Below are 23,593 nucleotides of genomic sequence, written 5' to 3' on the forward strand. Positions count from 1 at the left end.
GTTCGAAACTTACATTAAAGAGAGGGTCCAGGGACTTCCCTGGTGGTTCAGTGGTTAAGACTCCACGCTTCCAATGCAGGGGCGCGGGTTTGATCCCTGGTTGGGGAGCTAAGATCCCACATGCCCTGTGGTGTGCCGTGTGGCCAAAAAAAGAAAATAGAGGGTCCATATCAGACTTCTAGTTGACTGTTAATTAAGTATGCAATTTCTATTCTTATGTCTCTTTAGTACACTCCCTGGTTCATGCATATGTGTATATAATCTATACCATATAGTACACATATATGTGTGTAAACCATGTAATGTATATGGTATATATTTGTGTGTATGTATATATGTGCATGCGTGTGCAAAAGAGAGAATATGAAAAACAAAAACATTGAAGGCAAAATATATAATACAGAAAAATAAAATACAGTAAATTGAAAAAACCTTGTCCTTAAATCCAACCTTTCATGACGATAAAGAATACATTTACCCTTTCAGAAGATCACTTTTAAGTAGTTGATAGTTGGAGCTTTGACTGTTTTGCTATTTGTTTGTTTAGTGTTTCCTTCAACATGTATTCTTCATAATACATTTTGAAATAATCTTGTTTGGAAGTACAGTCTTCCTTAAAACCTGGTATGGTATCAGTTCATGTAGTTTGGAGGTTTCTTGATTTCTAGGTCAACATTTTGTAATGTCGGTTTTATGAGGTAGTCAGTCAACAACTTGCCAGAAGATAAAAGTCAAAGGCTTATTTTCTTAAGCATAAGTCATCTTCCCAAGGTAGTTAGCTGGAACATAGCCCTTCTGCCCTTGAACTTCAGCTAACCACCACTCTTTGTTGCCACTTAGGTCACAAAATCTAAGTATATGAACTCTTTGGTATTCCTGAAGGCTGAGTTCATGGTCACTCCGTGCCTGAAAGGCATGAACTGCATAGAAAATCTAGACACAGAAGCAAATGACATTATTAGAAGCAGAGCCTAAAAATTTAGACAAACATAATAAAGACTTCCAAGCTTTTAGAAGAAATGCTGAAGTTTTCTTATTTTTCCAAAGTCACTCCCCAACTCCTTTGTTGGATTTATTTTGCTAAAGTATGGCCCAAGATGAAAATAGAGTGAAATTTCCATTCTTACTGTTCTGTTGGGAGGAGTCTAAACTGTCCATTCTTGAAGGCAATTTGGCACTTTCTATTAGATTTTTTAAATGTTAACTCTTTTTGATTCAGAAATAGCTCTAAGAGTCTCTTCTATGAAATAGAAACATTGGCACAGACTATTGCATAATAATGTTACTGCAATACCGACTTACTTATAAGGTGAAAAGTGGGAGGGAAGTTGGAATAACACTAAAGGTTCAGCAAAAATTAAATTCTAGATACTTACATTAAGGAAATTTGTAGTCATAAAAATAGTGTTTTCTGAGACTAATAACACAGGAAAATTCTTATGATAAAGTGCTCAGCGCCCCCACCCAAAAGATACAGAATCAGATGTGCAATATGTGTCTAATATTGTTAGATGGTTTTCTTTGAGTAGTAGAATTAGAGGTGATTTTCATTTTTATTTGTTAACTCATTTTATAAACTTTTATAATGACAATGTATTAAATTTATAATTTTAAATTATTTGAGTGACCTAGAGAGACTAATAAAATATATTTCAGTCAAAAGAATTTTTCTTTAACCTCAAAAGAGTACTTCATAATTATTAGATGCATAGGAAGCCTCTAAATAAGTGACTAGTCCCTCCTCCACTAAAATCATAAGACTGTTAATAAAAATGTTCGGTTATGGTATAAAATTTAGCAATCAACTAACAACATTTATTCATTCATTTATTTAATTAGAAGTTATTAAGTATCTATTAATAACCAGATATTATGTTATCAGAGAACTTATAACCCAGCTAGGCAAAACAAATGCCAATAAAAAGGAGCACATGCAAAAACAAAAAAACAAAACAAAAAACGCCCTACAAATGCAGGTGATATATATATATCAGCTAATTGTGAGCTGTGTTTTGGAAGAAGTAACCTTTTACAGGTGACAAAGTTGATAAAGGGGTGGATATGTCTTATTCAAAGGTACAGAGATGAATACATGGAAACAGTATATGGGAAAGGCAAGCAGATTAACTTTCTCAAAATTGAAGGTCAATATAAAAAGGAAATTATGAGAAATAAGGTGACTCCATTGAGCAGGAAAGAGACTGGGTAATGTGGAGGGGGGACTACAGTTGACCCCTGGACAACACCCAACTGAGTGGGTCCACTTATAAGCAGCTTTTTTTCAGTAAATTATTGGAAAAATTTGGAGAGATTTGCAACTATTTGAAAAAACTCACAGATGAACCACATAGCTTAGAAATATCCAAAAAATTAAGAAAAAGTAAGGTATGTCATGAGTGCTTAAAATATATATAGTAACTAGTCTACCCTTACTTGCATAGGCATAAGATGAGTGATATTTAACATAAAAAAATGTGTTCGTTTTCTTACTGTTTTATAACTTTGCTTTCAAAGAATTATATTACTGTTCAGTATGCCTCTTCCTCATAATTGGAGAGACTGCGTATCAGCCTATCATCACAGGTAAGTGTTTTTTTTAAAGTAAACAATGTTTCCAATATTGTACTAGGAATATGGCTATAATACTGTATGCCATAAAAATTTGATAATGATTCAGTCATTAGTGTATAGACTAGCCTACCATGAAGCAATCATATTGATTACACTAGGCTACCATAAAGCAATCCTATTGCTGCTGCTTTGTTTTCAATGCATGAATCATTATACCTGTAAATAAATATGAATTGCTTTTTCATATTATTTTTTCATTTCTGATGTCTAGTGTTAGCAATACATTTAACATCTACAGTGTTTTGTATCATATAATACAATATTGAAGTGGGTATTAAATGATTCATTTTGTAAACAGATGACATAAACTTAGAGTATCTATAAATACAGTACAGTACTGTAAATGTATCCTTTTCCTTATGATTTTCTTAATCTTTTTTTCTAGCTTACTTTCTTGTATGTATATATAATACATAAACATACAATATATATGTTAATCAAGAATTTATATTATCAGTAAGGCTTCTGGTCAACAGTAGGCTATTAGTAGTTAGGTTTTGGAGGAGTCAAAATTTTTTGTAGATTTTCAGCTGCCCAGGGGGTCAGCACACCTCACCCCCGAGTTGTTCAAGGGTCAACTATATAGGTACAGTGTAAGCTATTCTTTAGATCTTGAACTATTTAGCTTTTGATGGTATTCTGATACCACTGACTTATATATCATCTCATCAGCTCTAGCATGAGCTCCACCTCAGAGAGAGGAACCACATTTCAACTTCCATTGACCACATCTGGTGTACAGTAGGAATTCAAATATATGTTGATTTGATTTGAAAGTAAGGCTGAAGGGCTTGGATATCATACAAGAACATTCAAGAGATCATCTTGTGTCATACAAGATACATACAAGACAGATTGGTGGACATGGGTTATTTTGTAATTTTAAAAAGTAAAGAGAAAACAAAAAGGGAGATGCCATAAATTCTTGAGCAATGGAGTGGTAGCAATAATGACCACCTTTTATAACTCTCATAACAGTTTACATGTCAAATGTGCTTTATCCTCAACAACCCTGTGAGCTGTGACTTAAAGAAGTAACAAGCTCATAATCATAGAGCTAGTTGGTACTGCTAGGACCATATCTTCTAACTCCAAATCCTGTGCTTGGTCCATTTCTCATAGTACTTTAGGAACCAAACTCTTGTTCTAGCAAGGATGTGCAGAGTGTATTCTTGTGGAAAGGGACTGGAATCTCTAATATGTTTTGTTGTTTAGAAAGTGAAGACATTGAATATATTCACAAGAACAGAGTGGAGGATTTGGTTTGCAAAAGCTTTCAGGAATATCATGTATCATAACACAGCTTCTGAAATAATCTTAAGAGCCCACATTAGCAGTTGCTAGCCATCTTTTGCAATTTTTATACATAATGTATATACTTTATCAGTGCAGCTATAGATTTTTTAGCAGGTCAAATTACCTGCTAATATATGATTCCTAAATATTTGTGGTGGTCTTTCAATTTGGCATATATACTCTCAAGGGCAATATAAAATCTTCCACCTACATCTATTTGGTATGAAATTATGGCAAAGCTTATATTTTAAACACTCAATATAGATTCTCATAAAATTGTAAACTTAAATTACAAAATTATAATATATACTTTCAATATTTTAGATGGTCATAGTCCAAAATTAATTTAGGATGAGGATTTTTCGGTTTTTATATATGTTTGTGCTTCCACTTAAGATAGATACTCAAAATGGAAGTAAGTCTGCTTTTAAAGAAATGGTAGTCGATCACGTTTGACTACAGGTTAGAAGTTTTCAATCTGTTATGGATTTAAGAGCTAAAGGTTTTCTCTCTTTTTTAAAAAAATATTTCAATTGTTCTAGGCTTTTGGACTTTCAGTGTTATTATGTTTTGGTCCAGACACATTAAAATTCTGTAAATTTAAGACATAATCATCTAATCCTTTTTTTCCAAACCTTGGCATTTATGAAAATATATTTTATTAGTTGCTTCTTTGCAATCTGTAAAGCTCTGACACATTTTATGGACAATATTTTATGACTACAACCCAGTTCTCCACAGCATTTACTCTTTTTAAATAACACTCTGTATTACTGTATTATTGACTCATACCCAATTTATTACCTACTGTTCATAACCACCAGCTCTTTCCTTGTGGTACCATTGCCAGTTCAGCATTTCCTTATGCTATATTTGTGCATTTAATTATTCTCCCTTAGTGAGCCACATTACCTCTCTTCACTGAATTTCATTTTATTGATTTCATCCCAGTTCTCCAGTTAGCAACAACAAAAATCATAATGTATTTTAATCTTTCTTTCCAAAACTAAAAAGCTACAAAACCAGCATTTACAGTATTATATTAGCTCAGGAAGCCAAGATAGTTATATGGCATGAAAAATGCTCGTTCTTCTCTCTTACCCACCAGGAGCAAGCTTTCTTGTTCTTTAGTTAACAATTATGAATTGTTATTACACAAGTAATTTTTGTAAAAAACAATTTTAAATAAAGGTAAACACAAAGAAATTTACTAATTTTTATTAATACCTTGTTTTTCTTTTATCCTTTCTTCCTTTTCTTCTTCCACTTTTCTTTCTATCTACCTACCTACCTAAAGTGGTAATAAACATGTAATTATTGTACACATAATTTTTGCAACCTGCTTTTTCACTTCAAAATATATTTTAAAATCTTTTCATGTCAATAAATAGCTCTCTAAAGCATCATTTAATGACTACTTAAATATGTTACAGCCTGCTGACTTTTGAAGCACTTTAAAAATAATGACACACTAGATATATAGCATTATCATCATAAGCAGCTGAAAAATGTATAGAGGAGGGACCGGACAATGAATCTAGAATTAGTGCAAAACAACTTTTTTGATGTCAAAAATTATGTTCTCAGTATTATTTATGTGAAAAAAGAAAAGAGCACTGATTCTCAGCCATTACTTCCCTCTAAAACTTGGTTTTAGCCATTATTAAACTTGGTCCTCTTCAAGAGGTACCAAAGATTATCACATTAGTCCAACATCCTGCTTGCCAAACAAGGCATCTTACATACTGTGGTAGGCAGAATTCTAAGGAGAACCCCAAGATTACCACCTCCTGCTGAACTTGTTCTGTATAATCCCCTCTGTGAATATGATGGGATTTCACTCTTGTGATTAGGTTACATTTCATGGTAAAGGTAAAGGGATCTTACAATGGTGCCTAATAAGGTCCCTAATAAGTTGACTTTGAGTTAGATGAACACTATCCTGAGTGGGCCTGACATAATCAGGTGAGTCCTTTAAAAGAGAGTCCAGTCACCTCTGAAGGGAAAGATTTGAAATCAGAGAGATGCTCTCCTGCTGGCCTTGAGCAAGCCAACAGCCATGTCGTGAACTGCCTATAGGGACAGCCACGTGGCAAGGATCTGAGCACAGCCTCTGAGTGTTGACAGTGGTCCTAGGTTGATAGCCAGCAAGAAAATGGAGACCTTGTTCCTACTGGAACAAGGAACTAAGTTTTGCCAACAACCATGAGCTTGGAAGACAGCCCTGGTTTTCAGAAAGAGGCACAGCCAAGCAAACGTCTAGATTTCAGTTCTCTGAGATTCCAAGCAGAGCACCCAGCTAAGCTGTTGCCTGTACTTCTGACCATGGAAACGGTGAGATAATAAATTTATGTTGTTTTAAGCTACTTAGTTTGTGACAATTTGTTATGCAGCATAGAAAACTAATACAGATCATGCCATTATTATTTGATCAGAAGAGACCTGCAATTTGGGTTGCGTTATTTCAACTCAAAGCAAAGGTATAGGGGATTCTATGTGGCCGCAGATCCAAGCTGCATTTTCTAATCCAGCTATATTTGTAATAATGTTTAGATTTATATCCCTGACACCAGGGTCTGTTTTGAATTGGTTCGAAACTCAGAGGAGAAAGAAAACAAGTAGCACTTTATGGAGAGATATCATTAATATACTTTCTGTTTTGGGCAAAAGAAAATTATCTCATTACTTTTCCTCTCAGCAATGGAAACTTCTAATGGATCTAATTCTCATGATACATAATAGGTTTACTCAAAGACAATTACTCTGCAGTAGCAGCTAGTAGGCACTAGATGCAATTTTAGACTATACAGTTCATGCTGAAAGAGCCTAAGTGAGGTGCTTAATCCAAAAGTCCCTGTAAAGCCAAGTAAAAACTAGAACTCAACATCAAGCCAGCTTTAGGTCATCTTCACAAATTTGGTCCTCCAGTGTCTGTCCTAGGTTATTAAGATAACTTAGAAAGTTATCTTAGTAATCTAGAAGTTATTAAAAGCTAGCCAGGACATTTAATCAAGTATATAGATTTCACTGATAAAAATTCATTTATCAGTTGGTATTATAACATTATATTGTCTTATAGAAACTCTGAATAAACTAAGAGAGTGAATGAGTAATAGAAAAACAGGGTTTTTGAAACTTCAAGACAGAAAAGTGGTAAGAACACATAGTAATGTATAAATGAGTTTAGAATCAGTAGTGACTGGGACAAAGTACTTGCAAATTATATATCTGATAAAGAACTCTATGCAGAGTATATAAAGAATTCTTAAAACTGTATAATAAGAAGGGAAATGGCCCAATTTTTTAAATGGGCAAGTATTTGAAAAGACCTTTCACCAAAGGAGATGCAGGAATGGCCAATAAGAACATGAAAAATACTCAATAGCATTAGTCATTAGGGAAATGTAAATCAAAACTACAATGAGACACCACTTCACTTCCATTAAGATGGCTGTGATAAAAAAGACAGACAATAAGGCAAGGATGTGGAGAAACTGCAATTCACAATCCTCATACATTGCTGTTGGGTACATACAACGGGGTAGTCACTTTGAAAAACAGCTTAGCAGTTTTTTTAAAAACTTAATCTTACCAATAAGCAATTCCACTCCTAGGGATCTACTCAAGAAAATGAAATTCACACAAAGACTTACACACAAATGTTCAGAGCAGCATTATGCATAATAGAAATTACCCCAGATGTCCATCAGTTGGTGAATGGATAAACAAAATATGCTATATTCATAGAGTAAAATACTTTTCATGTTGCTTTTCATTAGGCAATGAAAAGCAACAAAATACATATACATACTACAACACGGATGAATCTCAAAAAACATGCTAAGTGAAGGAAGTTGGCTGTAAAATACCACATGTTGTATGATTCCATTAATACAAAAAATACAAAGAAGGCAAATCTATGGAGGAAAAAAGTGATTAAAGATTTCTTGGGGCTAAAAGTGAGAAAGAGGAGGAGCTGCAAATGGGTTCAAAGGATCTTTTAGGGTGAAGGAAATGTTCTAAAGTTGGATTCAGGTAATGGTTGCAAAACCCTGTTAATATACTAAAAGTCAGTGCATTGTATACTTAAATTGCATAAATTGTATGGTATGTAAATAAGAACTTAATAAAACTTTTTTAATGTATCAGTCATGAATTGGACAGCAATCAATGTATTGTTGAAAGAAGTTGAATAAAAATAGTTTTGAAGAGCGGTATGGCAATGTATATCAAGACTTTACATATCCTTTGACACTCCAGTATTTTCAGGAACTTGCCCTACAGATATACTCATATATAAGTGTATAAAAATAGATGAACAAGGATCTGGCCTGAAATATTGTTTGAAATTTTAAAAACCTCAAAATATTCTGAATGTCTATTATTATGGTAATAGTTACATAAATTATGATGTATCCAGATAATGAAATACTATGCAGAATTTTTAAGGAAGAAGGTAGATATTTAGGTACTGTTTTATCTAAGATATATTGTTAACTGAAAAAAATTATGTACCACATATATGTTCCCACTCGTCTAAGTATAAATTCACTCATGTAAATACAATATCTGAAAAGATATACCTGCATGTTGTCTCTGAAAAGTAGGACTGAGGAGAGAATAAAGACCTTTACTATTAATTTACATATATCTTTCTACTGTTTTAACTTTCCACAAAGAACATGTATTAACCTTATTTTTAAAAAAGAAGTTAAAATTAATTAATAAAAAGCCACTAGGGGCTTCCCTGGTGGCTCAGTGGTTAAGAATCCGCCTACCAATGCAGGGGACACGGGTTCAAGCCCTGGAAGATCCCACAAGCCCATGCACCACAACTACTGAGCCTGTGCTCTAGAGTCTGTGAGCCACAACTACTGAGTCCATGTGCCATAACTACTGAAGCCCGCGTGCCTAGAGCCTGTGCTCCGCAACAAGCCCCCGCAATAAGAAGCCTGCGCACCACAACGAAGAGTAGCCCCTGCTCGCCACAACTAGAGAAAGCCCACGGGCAGCAACGAAGACCCAATACAGATTTAAAAAAAAGGCCACTAAGGAAAAAAAAACAAGTTTAAAAAAGGAACCAGTTAGTTCGTCACCACTTGGGGATTAACATTTCTGAGGTAGCAAAAAGGAACCCTATATTATAGTTAACTTACCATTTTGGGAAAGGGTTATGCCAATAGCTTTTGCACTGGTTAAGTGAGAGAAAGGTAGCTTTTAAAAGTTTCAGTATATGTCAATAGTATATGTCATTATGCAAGAGATTAAAAATGACTGATTCATAGATGGGGCAATGAAGATACTGCTCTCAGAGGAACTACGGTCAGTTTTCCACATGCTGCCGATGGCGGTGATCTGTTCAGTATTGAGCTGTTTTCCTCTCACGGGGGAAGTATAAAGAGACGATCTTCACTTCACTCTAAGTAGTAACAGCTACTATTTATTCAGTGCCTACTCTGTGCTGGGTACTTTACATATAAAATTATCTCTAATATCTCTAATATCTAATATCTCTAATATCCACACATCAACTCTGCAAAGTAGGAATTATTGTCCTCTTTTCTTCATTTGAGGAAACAGGCTCAGAGAATTAAATTCCTTGCAAAAAAGGTGCACAGAGAGGAAGTGCTAGAGAGAAGTGCTGCAGAGAAGCTGACACTTCCACCAAGTCTCACAGTAAGATAGAACATCTTTCATGATTCCATCAGCCAAGCGTCTTTACATCAGGTTCAAATTCTTACCTGTTCATCTACCTCTTGAAAACTGTCAACATCAGTACCGTTTGTTTCAGACTTCCCACACGTTCCACTAAGAGATGAGCTGCTATCACTTATGCTACCTTCTGGGGTGCCTGTGACACTGTCACTGGCTGGTCGTGAAGACACAAAGAGGCTGATGTTATCAAAATCATCATCACAGAACCTGTTCTCGGCGTCCACCTTCTGCACTTTTGCTGGATTGTAGGGTTTTAGGAAGGAGGAATACACATATCCTTTTATAACTGGATAGGAAATAGAAAGAAGAAACATGGTTATTTATAACTCTTTCCAAACAGTTGCAGTTAGAGAAGGACACAGAGGCCCCCTGGGAAAATCTCAACTAGAAGAGAGGTGGAAGTTCTTTGCTTCTTATGAAAAAAACTTACTTCCTGTGTCAACAAGCCACCTGCTGGTACTCCCCAACGGATCCTTCTGTTCCATCACAGCCACCAACTCCCCTTCCAGAAGATTGATGTCATATTCTTGTGTAGCGTTGCACTTGCGCTTAGCTTGGTAGAGTTCCTCTGTACTGTACGTGGATAGAAGTTTGCAGCGGTGAGTGTCATTCTGACGTGGCACTTCCGGCTGGGAGAAGTAAGGAGAGCTTTTGGTTCAGATAGATGTATAATAAAATCCACACAGATAAATATTGGTAGATATTTCTTCTCTGGAGATTTTTTAACTATTGAAGCCATACATTGATTAAGGATTATTTCAATGTTGAGGCAGAGATCAAGTTATTATGTGAAAGTATTTAGCTGAGTTATGCAGGGAAAGATTCTCTAGTTAGCACATGAGGGCAGTGTTGTAGAGAAAAAAGAAAATTCAGCTGAGAATACGAAGGCAGAGGTTCTAATCCTTCTTTGATGTTGAACAATTTTTTAATTCTTTGCCATGCTGTAGGCAATCACTTGTGTATTAAGCACTTGATAAATAATATTTAATTAAGTAAATTGTACATGTGCATGTATTTTTCCAGGAAATAATATCAGTAAATTAGGCAGGAGTCAAGAGGCCTGGCCCCTGTCCCAGCTCTGCTACTAAGTGACTTTGAGAAAGCCACTTCATCTCTGCAAACTGGGATTCCTTATCGAGAAAAATGAAAGGTTCGAACTGTAATGATTTTGCTCTATAAAATTCTGTTCATTCATCCAACAGATATTTATAGAGTGCCTACTTTGTGTCAGGCACGATTTAGGCACTTGTTTTGTACACATCATGTACAAAACAGGTAAAAAATCTATGACCTTATGGAGTTCATAGTATAGAGGCTAGAAATAGACAAGAAATTCTACATATAATAAGTAGGTAAACTATAGGATATTAGAATGACATAAGTGATATGGAAAATAATATATTATGATTTGATCAAGGCAAAAAAGTGATAGTCATCATTGTTACTGAATGCTACCAAACTCACCAGAATTTGCACAGTCTTCTTCCTTTCAAAACTAAGTTTCCTCTCAATAAATGTAGCACTGTTATCCTTCACAAAATTCAGATTTTGAACCTCTTCTAGTACTCGATTCTGAATTTCAGAGATGCTTGAAGCCAACAGTGGTAACTGTAGGTAGAAATACAACGTTCCCAGACAAATACTTAACCATATTAGGTATTGAATTTAGTAGATCTGTGAAAAATTGAACAGTGAAAAATGAACAGTGAAAAATTATACCATATTCCACAGTGAAAAATTAGGGCAACATTAAAACTCCTATATCAAAACCATCTAATTTGTTGTCTCCAGAAATCCCACAAAAATGACAAGGGTTTTTTTAAGTTCAAGCTTAAATAAAAGGAAACAGCAGAGAAAAAATTACAATAGCAATAAAATTTTGGGAAGAAAGACTCAGTAATTGATGGCAATAGTGCTCTCCAATGTGGTAGGGTGGTACAGTAGGAAGGAGAAAAAGGCTAAAACAAGAAACATTGGTTAAGATCCTGTGGTGGTTAAAACAAATAAGCAAATTCTTTGATATGTTTCCCATCAAGAGGTGGAGTCAATGTCCCCTTCCCTCAAAATTGGGTGGGAATTTATGATTGCCTCAATGAATAGAATGTTGAAATAAATAGAATAAAGGAAGTGATGCTGTTTGACTTTCAAGATTAGGCTAAAAAAGATCAATCAGTTTCTGCTGGTTTCTCTTGGGACACTCACCTTAGGGAGACTTTAGTTGCTATGGAAGAAGTCCAGTTGCACTGTGTCCACCATATCAGAAGACCATGTTGAAAGATGGAGTGGGGAGTGGTGGGGGTGGTGGTGGGATGGGTGGGTGTCTGTGGGGCCCCAGCTATTCCAGTCCCCAGCTGTTTGAGTCTTCTGTTGTCTTCCCACCACCAATCTTAGAGGCCTGAGAAAGTCTTTGTGACCACTTCAGCCCCAGCTATTATCTGACTGAGACACTGAGAATGATTACTTGATCCCAGAACTATGAGAAACAATAGTAAGAAATGACTATTGGTTGTTTCGTACCACCATGGTTGGTGTAATTTGTTATGCAGATATAGACAACTGGAATTGTTTTGAAGCAGTTGTATCCCCAGATTCTTTCTCCATTTCAGTGAATCTTGGTGATTGCTTCTTCCCTACCTTAGCAGAAGATGAAGTTTTCTTTTCTGCAAATGGTAAATCAGAGAGTATCTAGACTGGGGACACTAGGCACAAATAATGGTGGGGGACCCATGTTAGAAAGAGGGTAGTTAAGTGAGTGGATATAGACTGGACCCAGAGACCCTGCCAACCAGGCCTAGCAGTCAATCATTACCTTTTAGGCAGAAAACTTGAAGGGACATCTCCAGAGACTCTGACCAGTCTAAGAGGAAAGACCTAATGGTGCTATCATCAGGAGTTCCCAAATGAAATTGCAGTCAAATTGCTCTACACAGTAGTGGATGCTTAGAGTTTTCAATGCCTATCTAGGTGCTCAATGCTGCCAATTCGTCCTCAACTCTTTATCAGTGGTGAATGATCAAGTATATCAGACATCTAAGTTATAACTATAACAAGAAAGAAAGAACCTTATAAAAATAAAAGCAACCTGTTTTCATCTTAAGAAAGCCAAAAAGAACTTTCAAAAATTACAGTCATGGGAACAGAAATAATAATAAATCAAAAGATGGGTTTGAAGATTAAGTAGGAAATTTTCTTAGGAAGTAGAGCAAAGCAATAAAGAGACAGAAAATAAGTGGAAAAAGATACAAGATTAGAGGAACAACCCAGGAATTTCAGAAAGAGAGAAAAGAGAAAGGGAAGAGAGAAAAATCATCAATGAAATGTTCAAAGTTTCTAGAAGCGGAAGACATAAATTTTCAGGTTGAAAGGATCCCACAAAGCATCTGACACACCAAGGTTCATCATCATTAAATTTCAGACTGATGAAGACAATAAGAAAATTCCATAAACTTTTAGAATGGGATAGGGTGGGGAAAGTGCATACAAAGAATCAAGAACCAAAATGCACCCAGAGTTCTCAACAGAAACAGTGGAAGCTAAAAGACAATGGAACAATGGAATGCTTTCAAATTCAGGAAGAACAACTTAAAATTTTACACCCAGACACACTATCAATTAAATATGATGATAGTATAAATACATTTTCTGATATTTGAGGTGTCAAAATATTAACCTCCCAATTTTCCTTTCTTAAGAAACTACTCAAAAATTTGCTCCCTCAAATAAAGGCAGAAAGCAAGAAAGAAGGTCAACATGGGATAAGGAAATGTGAGATCCCACACAGAAGAGAGGCAAAGGGATTCCCCAGAATGATGATGAAGTAATCCCAGGATTACAGTTAATTATGAGATAAAAAAGATAACCAGTTCTCCGAGAGATTTCCGCAAGAAGACACAATTAATAGAATATATCACACATCTGAATGTCTTAAGAAGTGATCCAGTCAAACTGGCAAATAAAGTTAGGCAAATGAAAATTAAGCTGATAAAAGACAAACACAATTATTAACTTTAAGAAAAACAAAAAAAGCTATACATAAAAGAAAAAGTAATCATAGTGTGGTATTGCTGAACTCTAACCAGCATTCACTTTGTGTGCTGAATATCTTTTGTTTGTCTTTTCAAATTTATTCTTTTTCCATTTCCATCCTGCTTTGTGCTCTGGAAGGCTGACCAGTATAGAGTGTATCAACAGCTTCCTTGCACTCTGGTTTCCAGATGGGTTCTTGCAATGAGAAGCACCCACAGGAAATCAGAATAAGGGAGGAAAGTGAGATAAGGAAATTTATTTCCCAATAAATTTCTTTAGTATTTATTGCTTTCTGTAGTGTTGACTGATAGTCACAGATCCTGTCAGGTAAACCTTTCCACTTAGCTCTCTCTGCACATTCCTATAGCTACTCCTTCCCCTTGTCCCTTTGAAGACTGCGTGTTTTAAGGCTCCTTCTTTTATTTTACTGTATATAATCTTTTAAGTTACACTTCAACTTTAAAAGTTTAAAAATAGGGGACTGATAAGAGAAATGCAAATCAAAACCACATGAGATATCACTTCATACCCACTAAGATACCCATAATAAAAAAGACAGATGTGAGGAAATTGGAACCCTCAATCATTGCTGTTGAGAATGTAAAATAGTGCAGCCACTTTGAAAAACAGACTGGCATTTATTCAAAAGGTTAACATAAAGTTACCATATGATCCAGCAATTCCACTCCTAGGTATATACCCAAGAGAAATGGAAACATACATCCACTAAGAACTTGAATGTTCATAGCAGCATTGTTCATAATAGCCAAAAAGTGGAAATAACCTAAATGTTCATCAACTGATGAATGGACAAATAAAATGTGACATATCCATACAATGTAATATTATTTGGCAATAAAAGGAATTAAGTTCTGAAACACACTGCAACATGGATGGAACTTGAAAACATTAGGCTAAGTGAAAGAAGACACTCACAAAGAACCACATGTTGTATAATTCTATTTATGCCACATGTCCAGAATAAGCATATATGTAGAGACAGAAAGTAGATTGGTGGTTGTCTGGGACTGGGGAGGTTAGGGGGAAATATGGAGTCACTGCTAGTGGTACAGAGTTTCTTTTGGGGGTGATGACAATATTCTAAAAATTTATTGTGGTGATGGGTTTCACAACTCTTACGAATATACAAAAACCATTGAGTTGTACATTTTAAATGGGTGGAGCATATAGTATGTGAATTATATCTCAATAAAGTTGTTACCAAAAAAATAGGAGGCTGATTACACACTATTGTACAACTATGCAGTGGACTAATATACAGCTGTAAAAGAAATGAGGAAGCTCTCTATGTACTAACATGGATGTTAAAAGCAAGTTGCAGAATGTACTATAGTTTGCTAGTTTGTGTAGGAAATAAAAATATATATTTGCATTTACTTTTAATGGCACAAAGAAACTCTAAGTATATAAAAATGAACTAATATCAGTTGGGGTGAGAGCAGGAGTTGGAGGGGTTTGGGCACAGAATGAGTGTGGGACTGCTTACTTATTTTTAAATAGTTCTTCCTTTTGAGCCAAGTAAATGTAGCACCTCTTTATTCAACTTAATTTAATTCAGATGATAAGTTAAAAGTTAATTAACTATACAATAAAAAGTAAAGTAGGGACAATTAATTTTCCTTGAAATGTCCATTAAATATCACGCGAGCTGAATAATAAGTAATACACTTGAAATGAAGGGCCAAGAAACGAAGCTGATTTTTTTTAAATTGATATTAGGTTGTAAATATCTTTCTTCCTCTTCAGAAAATAATTATAAGGACTTCCCTGGTGGTCCAGTGTAAAGAATCTGCTTTACAATGCAGGGGATGTGGGTTCAATCCCTGGTCAGGGAACTAAAATCCCACATGCCGCAGGGCAACTAGCCCGCGCGCCACAACTACTGAGCTCTGCGTGCTTCAGCGAGAGAGCCCACGTGCCGCAAACTACAGAGCCCACGTGCCACAACTACAGAAGAGAAAACCCGCATGCCACAAGCTAGAGAGAAGCCCACGCACCACAACAAAGAGCCCGCGCGCTGCAGCAAAAGATCCTGTATGCCTCAGCGAAGATCCCGTGTGCTGCAACTAAGACCCAAGGCAGCCAAAAAATAAATAAATAAATCTTTAAAAAAAAAGAAAATAGTTCTAAAATCATACCCTAATGGAAAGCTAAGATATATACATATATTTATACATATATATATATATATTTTTTTTTTTTTTTTTACACACACACATCAGGCTTCTCTTCTTTGGAGGAAAACAAAAGCAAAACAAAGACTGGTTTGACTGATATCCTATTTCTGTCATTACAGTGAGATGGCCTTATTTTTGGATCCATGTCTCAGTCATGGTTAACATTTAAAAACGGTTAAATGGGAAGAGAATACAAAATATAAGTTGATAAGCTTCAACATAGCATCAGGCAGATGGAGCTACATTGGTTCCATCAATGAGGGGAGCAAAGCGGAAAGATGTTTGGTGTTTGAAAAGGAATTTCCAAAAAGAGCTCCAAGGGTATAAGTCACAGCAAACCAGCACTAGGAAAATTGATTTTACCTTCCTGTGCAGAAGAGCGATAAGGAGCAGAATATTCTCTGACTGGCTTCAGCTAAAATAGAAGCCACACCATACACTACACTCAGGCACGCTATGAGCAGGCTGCTTTGCATGCTGTACTTTCTGACAGATTCCGTACGCCAAGGTAGCCAAGTGCTGGTGCTGTGCTTACCGGCACCACCGTGGAATAAACCCTCTGGGCCACGAGCATCAGGTCCCTGAGGAGGGTGATGAAACTGCACAGGCAGTTCAACAGAATCTTCCGCGCGGCCCGGTTGAACACCTGGAGCTCTTCCACAAGCTGGGCATTGAGGGCCTCATATTCCCTTTTGGCCAAGTCTGACTCATCCGCCACCACCCGCTGCAGGTAGCTGTTGTAGTCCAGCAGTTTGTCATAGCGTTTCTGGATTAGCTTCTGGGGCCCTGGGAATAGGGACCGCAGGGCTGACAGGGGCGTCAGGACAAGCTTCTGCAAATGAGCTGCCTGCCAAAAGAGCAAAACAATCCCATCACAGAAGGAGGAACACCCAATACCATGTCTGGAGTTGTTATCAGTAGGCTTACCTCCTCCCTGCAGCAGCACAGAGGAAGGCAGGAAAGTATCTAGGCAAGTTGAAAGAGCATGGGATCATTTTTTTTAGTCTAGCTAAACCTGTTCAAGGACTTAAAACAGCAACTCTAGACTCTAACGTTGAACCTGAAGAGTGAACAGGAAGAAGAATACAAAAGTTGAAACCTGCACGCCCAAACTATGCTCCACCCTTCTCTCTACAGCCATTGGTTTTGTCAGTGGGGTCACCTCCCACAACACTTTCGCCTTCCCCTTCTTTCTAATCCCAGAGCCAACTGGAGCTTCTCCAGAACATGGGCTAGGGGGTAATCTCCACCTTTGACTACCAAGACTGCATAATTTATTCACATATCATTCCCTTTCTTTGCTACTAATAAAAGGAAGACAATTGGTCTTAGGAGAGGCTGTATCTTACTCCTCCCACATCCAATTCCCTGACTACCCTGGTGGCTGATTTTGGTAGTGGAATCCTATCCCCTATACAGATAGTCCCCCCTTATTACAGGTATTTTGTTCCTGTTATAGAAATGACCAGAGAGTTATTGCTTCCTCTTTAAATACTTTGAAGGATTAAGCTGATGCTGATTCTGTGTCCTAAATTGTTATATTTTTAGGTCTGAGTCATTGAAAATGAACATTGTATTAATGCCTAACTCCATGCCAGCAACTGAGCACCCTAGATTTAATTTCTTCTATTTCTCTTTCCTCCCCTGTATTCTGAAGTACACCAGTATCCTATGTTTGCTGACTGCCCAAATTTATCATATATGCTTGGGTGTCATGATTATGTTATGGCAATTTGGAAGTAGTTTTCTCTTTTGTACCCTGAAAGATGTTCTAGGGAATCAGCATCTGAGCAACAGCTTGTATTAATTGAGTGACCTCTAGTAACTTTGTCTGAACTCATGGGAAATCTAGAAGAGGAGGGAGACCAATCTCTTACTGGTACCAGCAATAGCCAACACAGATTAAATTTGATGTCTATCTTATAAAATAATCATTATATACCTGCAGACTATTTAATGAGTCCTTCAACTAAGCAAAGAATCTGTTTACTGTTCTGGGATAAATTACTGTGTTTGTGACATACTTGAATTCTACAGGTAATCTAATTACAAAATTACAATATAATTACGATATATAAGTCCTATGACCCACAGACATGAACCTGTTCATCTGTACCTGGGAATTATGGTTGGAACGAATAAGAATCAGATTTTATTCTAATATTCTGTGCTATACAAAATGTGTAGATAGGTACCTCTCATGATTAGATAAAAACAATTGCTCTGCCTTTAGATAGATTCGAGCTCTTAATATTTGACTTTTAAAAAGAGTTCAGGGGCTTCCCTGGTGGCGCAGTGGTTGAGAGTCTGCCTGCCGATGCAGGGGATATGGGTTCGTGCTCTGGTCCGAGAAGATCCCACTTGCCGCGGAGCAGCTGGGCCCGTGAGCCATGGCCGCTGATCCTGCGCGTCCGGAGCCTGTCCTCCGCAACGCGAGAGGCCACAACAGTGAGAGGCCCGAGTACCGCAAAAAAAAAAAAGTTCAATATACCTTACCATAAAAAGGTACTTTTATATTGAGCTTTCTGATAATTATTTTAATTTAGCATACTTTATCATCCTGTGATTTTATGCAAGGTAGGGAAGGACACCTTCTTTTTTATTCTGTCAAGTTCTGGGGCATGCTTGATGAAGGAGAAGTTATATACCATGCTCTTCCTGTGTTCAATAAATAGTTATTACCTTAACTAATGTCAGCATTAAGCTAGAGAGCAAACCCTTAAGGACTTTTCTAAAATGTGCTTACTGTAATTAAGCCCAGAAAACATATAAAGAACTAGGCACACTTCTTCTATTTAACATGTTGTAGAAACTGACTTTCTCCTTTCTCTCCCTCTCCCTCTCTCTCTCTCTCTCCCTTCCTCCCTCTCATCCATCTAATCTACCATTTTAGTTCAGATGTAATCATGACTTTCCATTCCTCAGTGCCAGGAAAGCTAGATGCTTCTGGGTATTTTTCTATTGGAGTGGGCACTGTCGCAGTATCCCTTCCCAGGATTCGGAAATACGAGATGGGGGATGTTACTGGGATTTAGAGCCTGGTAGGAAAGCTAAACATCCTCCAACACAAGGGTAACTCAATGAAGATTTGTCTGACCCCAAATGCCTATAATAACATTACAAAAATGGCAGTTTCAAGGATCTTCAAGATGATGGAGTCTATTATATCTTTTAATAATCCTTGAAATACTACTATGAAATAATAATACCTATGGAACACAAGATACTAAATTTAAATTAGTATTACTCAGACTGGTTTGCCACCCAAATACTTTCTTGGCTCAACCTTTTTTTTTTTTTTTTTTTACATCTTTATTGGAGTATAATTGCTTTACATTTGTGTGTTAGTTTCTGCTTTATAACAAAGTGAATCAGTTATACATATACATATGTTCCCATATCTCTTCCCTCTTGTGTCTCCCTCCCTCCCACCCTCCCTATCCCACCCCTCTAGGTGGTCACAAAGCACCGAGCTGATCTCCCTGTGCTATGTGGCTGCTTCCCAATAGCTATCTACTTTACGTTTGGTAGTGTATATATGTCCATGCCATTCTCTCACTTTGTCACAGCTTACCCTTCCCCCTCCCCATATCCTCAAGTCCATTCTCTAGTAGGTCTGTGTCTTTATTCCTGTCTTACCACTAGGTTCTTCATGACATTTTTTTTTCTTAGATTCCATATATATGTGTTACCATACGGTATTTGTCCTTCTCTTTCTGACTTACTTGACTCTGTATGACAGACTCTAGGTCCATCCACCTCACTACAAATAACTCAATTTCATTTCTCTTTATGGCTGAGTAATATTCCATTGTATATACGTGCCACATATTCTTTATCCATTCATCTGATGATGGACACTTAGGTTGTTTCCATCTTCTGGCTATTGTAAATAGAGCTGCAATGAACATTTTGGTACATGACTCTTTTTGAATTATGGTTTTCTCAGGGTATATGCCCAGTAGTGGGATTGCTGGGTCATATAGTAGTTCTATTTGTAGTTTCTTAAGGATCCTCCATACTGTTCTCCATAGTGGCTGTACCAATTCACATTACGACCAGCAGTGCAAGAGTGTTCCCTTTTCTCCACACCATCTCCAGCACTTATTGTTTCTAGATTATTTGATGAAGGCCATTCTGACTGGTGTGAGATGATACCTCATTGTAGTTTTGATATGCATTTCTCTAATGATTAATGATGTTGAGTATTCTTTCATGTGTTTGTTGGCATTCTGTATATCTTCTTTGGAGAAATGTCTATTTAGGTCTTCTGCCCATTTTTGGATTGGGTTGTTTGTTTCTTTGTTATTGAGCTGCATGAGCTGCTTGTAAATTTTGGAGATTAATCCTTTGTCAGTTGCTTCATTTGCAAATATTTTCTCCCATTCTGAGGGATGTCTTTTGGTCTTGTTTATAGTTTCCTTTGCTGTGCAAAAGCTTTGAAGGTTCATTAGGTCCCATTTGTTTATTTTTGTTTTTATTTCCATTTCTCTAGGAGGTGGGTCAAAAAGGATCTTGCTGTGATTTATGTCATAGAGTGTTCTGCCTATGTTTTCCTCTAAGAGTTTGATAGTTTCTGGCCTTACATTTAGGTCTTTAATCCATTTTGGGCTTATTTTTCTGTATGGTGTTAGGGAGTGTTCTAATCTCATACTTTGACAAATACCTGTCCAGTTTTCCCAGCACCACTTATTGAAGAGGCTGTCCTTTCTCCACTGTACATTCCTGCCTCCTTTATCAAAGATAAGGTGACCATATGTGCATGGGTTTATCTCTGGGCTTTCTATCCTGTTCCATTGATCTATCTTTCTGTTTTTGTGCCAGTACCATACTGTCTTGATTACTGTAGCTTTGTAGTATAGTCTGAAGTCAGGAAACCTGATTCCTCCAGCTCCGTTTCTCTTTCTCAAGATTTCTTTGGCTATTCGGGGTCTTTTGTGTTTCCATAGAAATTGTGAAATTTTTTGTTCTAGTTCTGTGAAAAAATGCCAGTGGTAGTTTGATAGGGATTGCATTGAATCTGTAGATTGCTTTGGGTAGTAGAGTCATTTTCACAATGTTGATTCTTCCAATCCAAGAACATGGTATATCTCTCCATCTATTTGTAACATCTTTAATTTCTTTCATCAGTGTCTTATAATTTTCTGCATACAGGTCTTTTGTCTCCCTAGGTAGGTTTATTCCTAGGTATTTTATTCTTTTTGTTGCAGTGGTAAATGGGAGTGTTTTCTTGATTTCACTTTCAGATTTTTCATCATTAGTGTATAGGAATGCCAGAGATTTCTGTGCATTAATTTTGTATCCTGCTACTTTATCAAATTCATTGATTAGCTCTAGTAGTTTTCTGGTAGCATCTTTAGGATTCTCTATGTATAGTATCATGTCATCTGCAAACAGTGACAGCTTTACTTCTTCTTATCCGATTTGGATTCTTTTATTTCCTTTTCCTCTCTGATTGCTGTGGCTAAAACTTCCAAAACTATGTTGAATAAGAGTGGTGAGAGTGGGCAACCTTGTCTTGTTCCTGATCTTAGTGGAAATGCTTTCAGTTTTTCACCATTGAGGACGATGTTGGCTGTGGGTTTGTCATATATGGCCTTTATTATGTTGAGGAAAGTTCCCTCTATGCCTACTTTCTGCAGGGTTTTTATCATAAATGGGTGTTGAATTTTGTCAAAAGCTTTCTCTGCATCTACTGAGATGACCATATGGTTTTTCTCCTTCAATTTTTTAATAGGGTGTATCACATTGATTGATTTGCATATATTGAAGAATCCTTGCATTCCTGAAATAAACCCCACTTGATCATGGTGTATGATACTCTTAATGTGCTGTTGGATTCTGTTTGCTAGTATTTTGTTGAGGATTTTTGCATCCATGTTCATCAGTAATATTGGCCTGTAGTTTTCTTTCTTTGTGACATTCTTGTCTGGTTTTGTTATCAGGGTGACGGTGGCCTCGTAGAATGAGTTTGGAGTGTTCCCTCTTCTATATTTTGGAAGAGTTTGAGAAGGATAGGTGTTAGCTCTTCTTTAAATGTTTGATAGAATTCGCCTGTGAAGCCATCTGGTTCTGGGCTTTTGTTTGTTGGAAGATTTTTTTTTTTTTTTTGCAGTACGCGGGCTGCTCACTGCTGTGGCCTCTCCCATTGCAGAGCACAGGCTCCAGACGCGCAGGATCAGTGGCCATGGCTCACAGGCCCAGCCGCTCGTGGCATGTGGGATCTTCCCGGACCGGGGCACGAACCTGCGTCCGCTGCATCGGCAGGCGGACTCTCAACCACTGTGCCACCAGGGAAGCCCCTGTTGGAAGATTTTTAATAACAGTTTCAATTTCAGTGCTTGTGATTGGTCTGTTCATATTTTCTATTTCTTCCTGATTCAGTCTTGGCAGGTTGTGCATTTCTAAGAATTTGTCCATTTCTTCCAGGTTGTTCATTTTATTGGCATAGAGTTGCTTGTAGTAATCTCTCATGATCTTCTGTATTTCTGCAGTGTCAGTTGTTACTTATCCTTTTTCATTTCTAATTCTATTGATCTGAGTCTTCTCCCTTTTTTTCTTGATGAGTCTGGCTAATGGTTTATCAATTTTGTTTATCTTCTCAAAGAACCAACTTTTAGTTTTATTGATCTTTGCTATCATTTCCTTCATTTCTTTTTCATTTATTTCTGATCTGATCTTTGTGATTTCTTTCCTTCTGCTAACTTTGGGGGTTTTTTGTTCTTCTTTCTCTAATTGCTTTAGGTGCAAGGTTAGGTTGTTTATTCGAGGTGTTTCCTCTTTCTTAAGGTAGGGTTGTATTGCTATAAACTTCCCTCTTACAACTGCTTTTGCGGAATCCCATAGGTTTTGGGTTGTTGTGTCTCCACTGTCATTTGTTTCTAGGTATTTTTTGATTTCCTCTTTGATTTCTTCAGTGATCACTTTGTTTTAAATAGTGTATTGTTTAGCCTCCTTGTGTTTGTATTTTTTACAGATCTTTTCCTGTACTTGATATCTAGTCTCATAGCGTTGTGTTCAGAACAGCTTTTTGATACAATTTCAATTTTCTTAAATTTACCAAGGCTTGTTTTGTGACCCAAGATATGATCTATCCTGGAGAATGTTCCATGAGTACTTGAGAAAAATGTGTATTCTGTTGTCTTTGGATGGAATGTCCTATAAATATCAATTAAGTCCATCTTGTTTAATGTATCATTTAAAGCTTGTGTTTCCTTATTTATTTTCATTTTGGATAATCTGTCCAATGGTGAAAATGGGGTGTTACCGTACCCTACTATGAATTTGTTACTGTCGATTTCCCCTTTTATGGCTGTTAGTATTTGCCTTATGTATTGAGGTGCTCCTATGTTGGGTGCATAAATATTTACAATTGTTATATTTTCTTCTTGGATTGATCCCTTGATCATTATGTAGTGTCCTTCTTTGTCTCTTCTAATAGTCTTTATTTTAAAGTCTATTTTGTCTGATATGAGAATTGCTACCCCAGCTTTCTTTTGGTTTCCATTGCATGGAATATCTTTTTCCATCCCCTCACTTTCAGTCTGTATGTGTCTCTAGTTCTGAAGTGGGTCTCTTGTAGACAGCATATATATGGGTCATCTTTTCGTATCCATTCAGCCAGTCTGTGTCTTTTGGTGGGATCATTTAATCCTTTTACATTTAAGGTAATTATCGATATGTATGTTCCTATTACCATTTTCTTAATTGTTTTGGGTTTGTTATTG

The 23,593-nt window shown here is 36.7% G+C and overlaps 1 protein-coding gene across 1 annotated transcript in view; it reads right to left on the bottom strand.

The window, feature by feature from the left end:
- Window positions 1-519: 519 nt before the first annotated feature.
- ARHGEF38 (Rho guanine nucleotide exchange factor 38) overlaps window positions 520-23,593 on the bottom strand; it is a 153,962-nt gene continuing 130,888 nt past the window's right edge. Inside the window, exons 10-14 of the mRNA XM_067735415.1 lie at window positions 16,402-16,713; window positions 11,107-11,250; window positions 10,073-10,271; window positions 9,669-9,928; window positions 520-933 (exon numbers count right to left, since the gene is read on the bottom strand). Of these exons, the coding sequence (XP_067591516.1) occupies window positions 748-933; window positions 9,669-9,928; window positions 10,073-10,271; window positions 11,107-11,250; window positions 16,402-16,713 (1,101 nt within the window). The 3' untranslated portion in view covers window positions 520-747. The remainder of the gene's footprint in view (window positions 934-9,668; window positions 9,929-10,072; window positions 10,272-11,106; window positions 11,251-16,401; window positions 16,714-23,593) is intronic.

The sequence above is a fragment of the Pseudorca crassidens genome, chromosome 4, assembly GCF_039906515.1.
Source record: "Pseudorca crassidens isolate mPseCra1 chromosome 4, mPseCra1.hap1, whole genome shotgun sequence".
NCBI classification, from domain to species: Eukaryota; Metazoa; Chordata; class Mammalia; order Artiodactyla; family Delphinidae; genus Pseudorca; species Pseudorca crassidens.